The sequence below is a fragment of the Heteronotia binoei genome, chromosome 15, assembly GCF_032191835.1.
Source record: "Heteronotia binoei isolate CCM8104 ecotype False Entrance Well chromosome 15, APGP_CSIRO_Hbin_v1, whole genome shotgun sequence".
NCBI lineage: Eukaryota > Metazoa > Chordata > Lepidosauria > Squamata > Gekkonidae > Heteronotia > Heteronotia binoei.
Window position 1 is genome coordinate 38,796,101 of NC_083237.1, and position 8,884 is coordinate 38,804,984.

Here is an 8,884-nt window from a genome sequence, read left to right on the forward strand (position 1 = left end):
TCCAAGCTAAAGAACCCCAAGAGTTTCAACCTTTCTTCATAGGGAAAGTGTTCCAACCCTTTAATCATTCTAGTTGCCCTTTTCTTCTTCTTCTGTACTTATCTTTTAGCTAGCACGGTGTATTGGTTGAAAATGGTGGACTCTAATTTAGAGAACCAGGCTTGCTTCCCAGTCTTCCTCCTCATGAAGCCTGCTAGGTGACCTTGGGCCTGTTGCAGTGTTCTTAGAACTTTCAGACGCACCTACCTCACAAGGTGACTCTTGGGGAAGGAATGGGAGATGACTGTAAGCTGCTTTGAGACTCCTTATGGTAGAGAAAAGTGGGATATAAAAACCAATTTTTCTTCATCTGACTCCATCTAGATGAATACATTTTGTCTTGAGAAGCCCAAAGCAGGGAAGCAGAGGTTCTTAGAAAGTTTCCTGTGTGACACAGGAGTGTTGGGCATTGTGTGACACAGAGTGTTGGACTGGATGGGCCATTGGCCTGATCCAACATGGCTTCTCTTATGTTCTTATTTTCTTATGTTCTTTGTACCCAATTAATTCTTTTATAGCTTCCTTCACATCCCTGCTTTTCAGGCTGTAGATGATGGGGTTCAACATAGGGGTGCAGATACTATACTGAATGGAGAGGATTGCATCCAGAACTCTTGAAGACATTGACTCAGGTTTCATATATCTAAGCCAGGTAGAGCTATAGTACAAACCCAGAACAATGAGGTGGGGAGTGCATGTAGAGAAGGTTCTTCTTTTAGCTTCTGCTGAGTGCATTTTCCGGACTGTGGAAAAAATGTGGAGATAAGACACTGAAATAAAAAGAAATGAAGAAATCCCAACTGCATTACCAGTAATAGAAAGTATGATCCTATTAGTGTAAATGTTTGTGCAGGATAAAGCCAATAAAGATGGTTGTTCACAGCTGAAGTGCCTGATGACATTTTGACCACAGAACATTAGTTTAAACAATGGTAATGTATTTACTAAAGCTTGTATGAAACCAATGGTCCAAGTACTTCCTACCAGCCATCTACAAAACACTCTGTTCATGATTTGTACATAATGCAAGGGCTTGCATATGGCAACATATCGATCAAAAGCCATGACTGCAAGAATATAAAGTTCAGTGCATCCTGTCATGATGATGAAGAAGATCTGGGCAATGCAGCCATTGTATGAGATTGTGTGGCTTGAAAAGAAATTTATCAACCCCTTAGGTACCGTTGCTGATGAAAAACAGATATCAAGAAAAGACAGGTGACTGAGAAAAAAGTACATGGGGCTCCGGAGGTTATTGTTCTTCCTTATTACTGCCATAACTGTCATATTTCCCAGCAGAGTTGTTGTATATATAAACAAAAACATCAGGAAAAGGAAAATTTGGACAAGTAGGTTGTCTGAAAATCCCAAGAGGACAAAATAAGTCACTGCAGTCTGATTTTCCATTTATATTTCCAATTTTCAGCAAACAACATAAGCTGCAAGAATCAAACAGACAAAAACAATTATGTATGGTGCATTAGCTATGGTCTGTGGTGCAACAACATGCCATTAAGTGCCACCATATCTGACAGCTTGTAGCCTGTCCCAACTAGGAGTGAGCTGGGACTAGCCAAAAATATCAGTATTCTCCATATTTTGAGATCCTGATACTGGTATGGTGTGTATATGTGTCTGTGTGTACATGTAAATTGGGGATGTGTAGAATCCCACATGGTGAACAGAAGCACTCCCATGTTCCACCTATATTCAAACCTTCTCGTATTCCTTTGAAATCCCTTGAACATTTCTCCTTCTCAATTGTCCCACACTCTGAAATAAAGACAATTTACACAAATTACTGACTCATCTAGGAGTTATTAAATGTCTGGACTGTGCCCGTTAAAGCCACACATCCCCTTATTGTTTTGTTGTTGTTCAGTCGCACATTTGAGTCCGACTCTTTGCAACCCCATGGACAAAGTCAAGCCAGGCCCTCCTGTCTTCCACCATCCTCCAAAGTCTGCTCAAATTCATGTTTGTTACATCAGTAACACTGTCCAGCCATCTCATCTTTTGCTGTCCTCTTCTTCTTTTGCCTTCTGTCTTTCCTAGCATCAGGATCTTCTCCAGGAAGTGCTCCCTTCTCATTTGGTCGCCAAAGTATTTGAGCTTCAGCTTCAGCATCTGACCTTCCAGGGAACAGTCTGGGTTGATTTCCCTTAGGACTGACTGATTTGATCTTCTTGCAGTCCAAGGGACTCTCAAGAGTCTTCTCCAGCACCACATCTCAAAAGCATCTATTCTACGCTCGGCCTTTCTTATGGTCCAGCTCTCACAGCCATACATTACTACTGGGAATACCATAGCTCTAACTATACGGACTTTTATTGGCAGGGTGATGTCTCTACTTTTTATTATACTGCCCTTGTTCACCATAGCTGTCCTCTCAAGGAGCAAACGTCTTTTAATTTCATGACTACAGTCACCATCTGCAGTGATCTTGGATCCCAGAAATGTGAAGTCTGTCACTACTTCCATGTCTTCCCCTTCTATTTGGCAAGGTTTGATGAGGCCAGATGCCATGATCTTTGTTATAGGATCCCTTAAAGACTACCAGTCAGGTTTCCTAGCATTTGGGCAACACCACCCGTGCTCAGATCTCAGTGTGGTGAAAAGCCACATCATGCTTCTCCCTGTCGGCATGAAAGTTGTGTGGAGAAAGGCTCCCCATTCATTCAACCCACAGTAAGCAACAGCAGCTGGATTATGTGTCTTTTGCAATATCTCTACACCTCAGAGTGGATGCCAATCTAATTTAACAACAAACATTGATCTACACTAATCCCCACACTAATCCCCACAATGCCTACCTAATCAGTTCCTTAAGGTACTGGTTTCTTTTGCTACCTTAATCTGAAACAGCAGGCAAAAAAATGTTACTATCAAGGTCAATCTAAACAAGGAAACCCCCCCCCTTAAAAAAAAAAAATCCTGCTCAGCCACAAAATGAAGAACTAATTCCATATTGGTGTCCCCCCCCCCCCAAAAAAAGCTGAAATTTAGCTTGCAGCCAACTCCCCCAATTGGTTGCCTGCTAGCTGCCTATTACCCCTCCACCCTGGTCCTATTCAGAGGCAAAAACACACTTTGCTTGGCAATTATTTATCTCTGTCTCGGGAGGGGGCTGTTGGATGGAGTTTGTGTCAACTACAGATAATTTTGCCTACTGCTGGAAAATTTCTTTCTCCATCAGCCTCGAACTGAGAAAATATCAGCTGCTATTTATAAGGAAGAGATGACAGCTACACTACAGTTTGACTTTAAAAGCTGTTCTACTGAGGGTTTTTCCTTCTAAAACCTTTTGTCTGATATGCTTTATATACAAGATTTATTACTGCAAGTAAAGATATTTGCCTTAGATCAGAGATTCAAAATTAATGCCAATTGAAGTTCGTTGCAGCTAAACACATAGGTAAGTTCCAGGAAGTAACAACTGACTTGCCAGCAACAGTTTTTCAAGGCAAGTGAGAAGCAGACATGGTTTATCATTGCCTTCCTATACAGTGTCTTTTTTAGTGTCTCCCGTTCTTTCCTTTACTTTAAGCTGATTAAACCTCCTTGACTAAAAGTATTGAGCAGTCAAAAACCCTTCCGTTAAGTAGCATCATTTGAACTTGGTACTAAAACAATGGAAAAATCTTGCAGCCACAAGGTAAACTTGGGGAATTTGTCAGATAAAAGGAGTAAAACTAGCTTGTGTTGAGACAAGGATAAAAATTATCTTGATAACTGATTTATGAGGGTCCCACTCCCAGCATGGGGTTTTTAAGGCAAGAGAGAAGCATAGGTAATTAACCATTGCCCTCCTCTTCAGAGTCTTCCTTAGTGGTCTTCCATACAAGTACCCACCCTGCTTAGTTTCATGGATTGAATGAGATTGAGCTATTCCATGCCTCCTTCCTTCTTGCAGCTAGGCATAGCAGAAGCAATTAAAAGGGGTGAGAATTTCTCATAGTTGCATAGTTATCTCCCTTTCCAACACCACACTGAGATCTGAGCAAGGGTGGTATAACCAACAAAATGAGTACATAAGCAGTTTCTGTAGGGCCAAATTTTAAGAATTATTATTTTATGTGTTGATTTGCATATAAATATAAATCACTACATTTGTCATTCCCCTATACATATTCAGAGACTTGTGGTCATAGTTAATTCTCAACTCAGACCACAAATCAGCAGGCTATTGCACATCCATTCTATTCTGCACTCATTTCCCAAATCCAAGGTAAGAGAGAGCATTAAGACATCAGACTACCTTACATTTAGGGTGATTCCACATTAGCCTTTGCTCCGGCTCCGATGCTGTGTTTCCCCTGGGGCAGATGTTGGTTTCCACACATTTTGACCCGGGGCGGCAGTTTGACCCACTTCTGAAGCGGTGCTGCCCTGGATTAAGGAGATTGGCAAAATACCAGATCTTTTTTTTTTTTTTTGCTGCGGTTCCGAGGCTCAGAATTCTATGTGCGGAACTCGAGCCAGTGCACTGTCAAACTTCTTGCATCAGTAGAACACACCCACATAACTCCACACCCATGATTCCGCCCAGTTATTTCGTCATACTTCTGCAATTTTACTCCCTTTGAAAATTATGCAATATTTTCCTGAAATTGATTATTTTTTTTTAAAAAAACAACTCGTTTCGCGTTACAACGTAAAAACAATATAACGATGTAACACTATTTTTTTTCTGAATGCATCACTTACTTGCACCCGCCCCCCTTCTTTACTATATTCCACGTGAATTTGATAATGTGCCATTGCATTGTGATTACGTTCTTCCCCCCTCCGAAAAAAATCAATCCTGACTGCTATATTTTTTTCCAAATAAGATCGTTGCAACACAACTAAATAAAAAGCAATGTTGCACAAACTACTTTAAACATGCGCGATTGCCACCTTTATCGATCCCCCCCCCCCACGGCCTCAAACAGGAGCGGAAATTTGATTATGTTTACAGCTTTATATTTTTGATAGGTTGGGGAAACTTTCTCCCTTAACCCCTCTGCATATTTCTCCCCCCCTTTTCATGCATCTGTTTGTCATTTGTTATAGGTTTTAACGGAAAACTGTGTGCTTAACATTCAGCGTGTGTGGTTAAAAACGGTGGATCGTTGACTCAGATTTCATGGTGTTTAACCTGCCAATGGGAGGGCGAAAGGAAAACATGTGGCTTTGCCAGTATTATGCCTCTGGCATTATGTTGTAATGCAAACAAAGACGTTCTGTTGTAGCGCAAACACGCATGCGTGTAAAAAAAAAAAGGGAAACGTATGAGGGAGGGGGAACTCTGGGAGCAGCGGTAATGCGGAATCAGAAAACATGGAACAGATTGGGAATTGAATCCGGGGGAAATCCTCTAATGCGGAATCGGGAAATCTGGCCCACATGGAACAACCCCAAAGCGAAAGGAGGGCAAACGCCAAATGCGGAATCAGCCTCAGTCAAGTTCTTTTGTCGTTCAAGGTCAGTATTGCCTGCTTAGAAAATCATAGCACCTCTTTAGCGTCTCACTTAAAGACCTTTCATTCCACATACAATGTGATACTTTACCATAGAGGTTTTGGGGACTGAACCTGAAATCTTTGAATTAAAAAAAAAATCTTACATTGAGCTGCAGCATCTCCTATGCCTCTGCTTTATTCATAGGGTAGTTTTAAAATTATCACACCTCATGGGCCTAATGTATACTATTGGTACAAACCTGTTGATTTGCTCAGACAACTTACCCAAAACTGCTTTCTCATCTCAGTCCTTGTTTAAAGAGAAAATGACAATATTCTGAATCCAGTTCTTTTTTTCCATCTGCCTCTTACCTTTTGTGCATCTTCATTGGACGGGGCCACAAAAAACAGCCCATATCAAGACAATGTATTAGTCTGATTGGATGCCTATGGGGATTAATTAGGTTTCTATAATACAATTATTGCATTTGGTTGCAAAGGCCCTGTAAAATCTCATCTAAATACAGATTTCAGGTTTCTGAAATACCTCATAACTTCCTGTGGGGAAATTATGTACAGGGTGTGATGATTAGTGTGGGTCAATGCTGTGGCTAGATTAGATTGGCAACCACCCTGATGTATACAATTATTGTAAAAGGTACATAATCCAAACATTCCTGCTTGAATAGTATCAGGGAGATTAGGAGGGGTGAATTATAGCAGTCATAAAGAAGAACAATAATCTTACAATAACAGGGCCCCATATACCTTTTCCTTGGTCATCTGTCTTTTCTTGATATCTGCTTTTCATCAGCTATGATGTCTCCCTAAACTGTTAGTAAATATCTTTTCAGGCCACACAATTTCATACAATGATTACATTGTCCAAATCTTCTTCATCATTAAGACAGGATGCACTGAACTTTATATTCTTACACTTACAGGTTATGATCAATATGCTGTTATATAAGCCCCTGCATTGATGGAGTATGAACCACTACTTTCTCATGTCATTTAAAATTCTTGTTAAGAAACTGATCAATGCAATGCCATTATGTGGACAAATATATGTTTTAGTGTACAAATCATATGAGTGGTATACAATTTTGCTGAATTGGACTACCTGTATAGCACTAAAGAATAAACCATATTATTAACTTTATTGTTCATTATATAATAGAACAAAGAAATAATTCATCAGTGGAATATTACTAGCTGTTTCTTTGCATATGAGCACTTGGAAAAGATGGGCATATGAGCATCTCCTCGTCCCTTCCCTTTCCACCCAGCCCTAATTGCAGCAGCTTCTCCTCGCCCCTTCCCTTCCCACCCAGCCCCATTGCAGCAGCATCTCCTTGCCCCTTTCCCTTCCTTCCCTTCCCTTCCCACCCAGCCCCGATGGCAGCAGCTTCTCCTCGCCCCTTCCCTTCCCACCCAGCCCCGATCGCAGCAGCTTCTCCTCGCCCCTTCCCTTCCCACCCAGCCCCATTGCAGCAGCATCTCCTCGCCCCTTTCATTTCCTTCCGTTCCCTTCCCACCCAGCCCCAATTGCAGCAGCTTCTCCTCACCCCTTCCCTTCTCACCCAGCCCCGATGGCAGCAGCTTCTCCTCACCCCTTCCCTTCCCCTCCCACCCAGCCTCAATGGCATCAGCTTCTCCTCGCCCCTTCCCTTCCCCTCCCACCCAGACCCATTGCAGCAGCTTCTCCTCACCCCTTCCCTTCCCCTCCCACCCAGCCCCGATTGCAGCACCTTCTCCTCGCCCCTTCCCTTGCCCTCCCACCCAGCACCATCACAGCAGCTTCTTCTTGCCCCTTCCCTTCCCCTCCCACCCAGCCCCATCGCAGCAGCTTCTCTTTGCCCCTTCCCTTCCCCTTAGGCTTCCCAATCTCCAGGTCCCAGCAGTCCCTTAGGCTTCCCAATCTTCTGGGTTTTACAGGCTTTCCCCAGCCAGCTGGCTGGCTAGATCTTGGGCAGGACCTGCAAACAGGTACAGTTTTAAAATGTGTGTGTGTGCCTTTAAATTGGAGCAGGAAGTACTTCGTGGGGAAGGGTTAGCAACAGCAGACCTCCTAAGAGTACAGCCCCTCTGTTTGTTTTGCTTTCCTTTCGGACAAGTGAGTGAGTGTGTAAAAGAGCAGCGTAGCCCCTGTACTTTCCAGACCTGATTGTGGAGGCACCAGAGACTCCTGCTTTGTTCTACTGCTTCAGACGAACACGGCTGCCCACTTGCACCAGAGACAGTTAAGCGTGTGTGAGTGAGAGAGAGAAAACGGGGTGGGGGGGGAGGGAACTCTATTATTCCCTATGGAGACTTATTCTCATAGGAAATAATGGAAAATTGATCAGTGGGTATCTGGGGCTCTGGGGGGCTGTTTTTTGAGGTTGAGGCACCAGATTTGCAGCATAGCATCCAGTACCTCTCCCCAAAATACCCCCCAAGTTTCAAAAAGATTAGACTAGGCGGTTCAATTCTATGAGCCCCAAAAGTAGGTGCCCCTATCCTTCATTATGTCCTATGGAGGGAAGGGATTTAAAGTCTTCTGGCTCCATCCCCAAAGTCCCCAGATATTTCTTGAATTGGACTTGGCAACCCTAACCTCAAACAAAGAAAGAGCATTTTGTCAAGTTAATTTTATCTGTTCAGAAACTTAAAAGTGATAATTTCCCATTTTGACAGCTCATCATGGTTGCACTGTATAGCTTGCGGACAGCTAATTAAGCTGACAAAGCACAGATTGCTTCTATCTTCTACTGGTGTCAACTGCTTTCTGGAAGCCCAAAGCCTGCTCCAGGAGATTTCCCAAAGATCTATGAAACAACACTCATTTAGGCCTTGGGCTTACTCTACAAAACTTTCATCCTTGCAACAATGGTTTATGACAAATACGTTGCCATATGTAACCCCCTTCATTATGTACAATCATGAATAAATTATGGTGTAGATGGCACATGGGCCTTTGGCTTCACAAACTGGAGAGCCAGTTTGGTGTAGTGGTTAAGTGTGCGGACTCTTATCTGGGAGAACCGGGTTTGATTCCCCACTCCTCCACTTGCACCTGCTAGCATGGCCTTGGGTCAGCCATAGCTCTGGCAGAGGTTGTCCTTGAAAGGGCAGCTGATGTGAGAGCCCTCTCCAGCTCCACCCACCTCACAGGGTATCTGTTGTGGGGGAGGAAGGTAAAGGAGATTGTGAGCCGCTCTGAGACTCTTCGGAGTGGAGGGCAGGATATAATCCAATATCTTCTTCTTCTTCTTCTTCTTCTTCTTCTTCAATATGCATTCATTAATACATTACCTGTGTTGAAGTTAGTGGGCAATTATCACAATCCTGCCACCATGGCTTTTCTGGTGATTTCATGAGATCCCCTCATATCCAGACCAAACTGACTGGCCAGCACT

At 43.0% G+C, this 8,884-nt stretch overlaps 1 protein-coding gene across 1 annotated transcript; it reads right to left on the reverse strand.

Annotated features, from left to right (window-relative positions):
* Positions 1-528: 528 nt before the first annotated feature.
* LOC132583466 (olfactory receptor 2D3-like) lies at positions 529-1,452 on the reverse strand (the record flags this gene model as incomplete). Its single annotated transcript, XM_060255101.1, has 1 exon — positions 529-1,452. A coding segment is annotated over exon 1 (918 nt), but the record flags the coding sequence as incomplete, so codon positions are not given.
* Between the last annotated feature and the right edge of the window lie 7,432 nt (positions 1,453-8,884).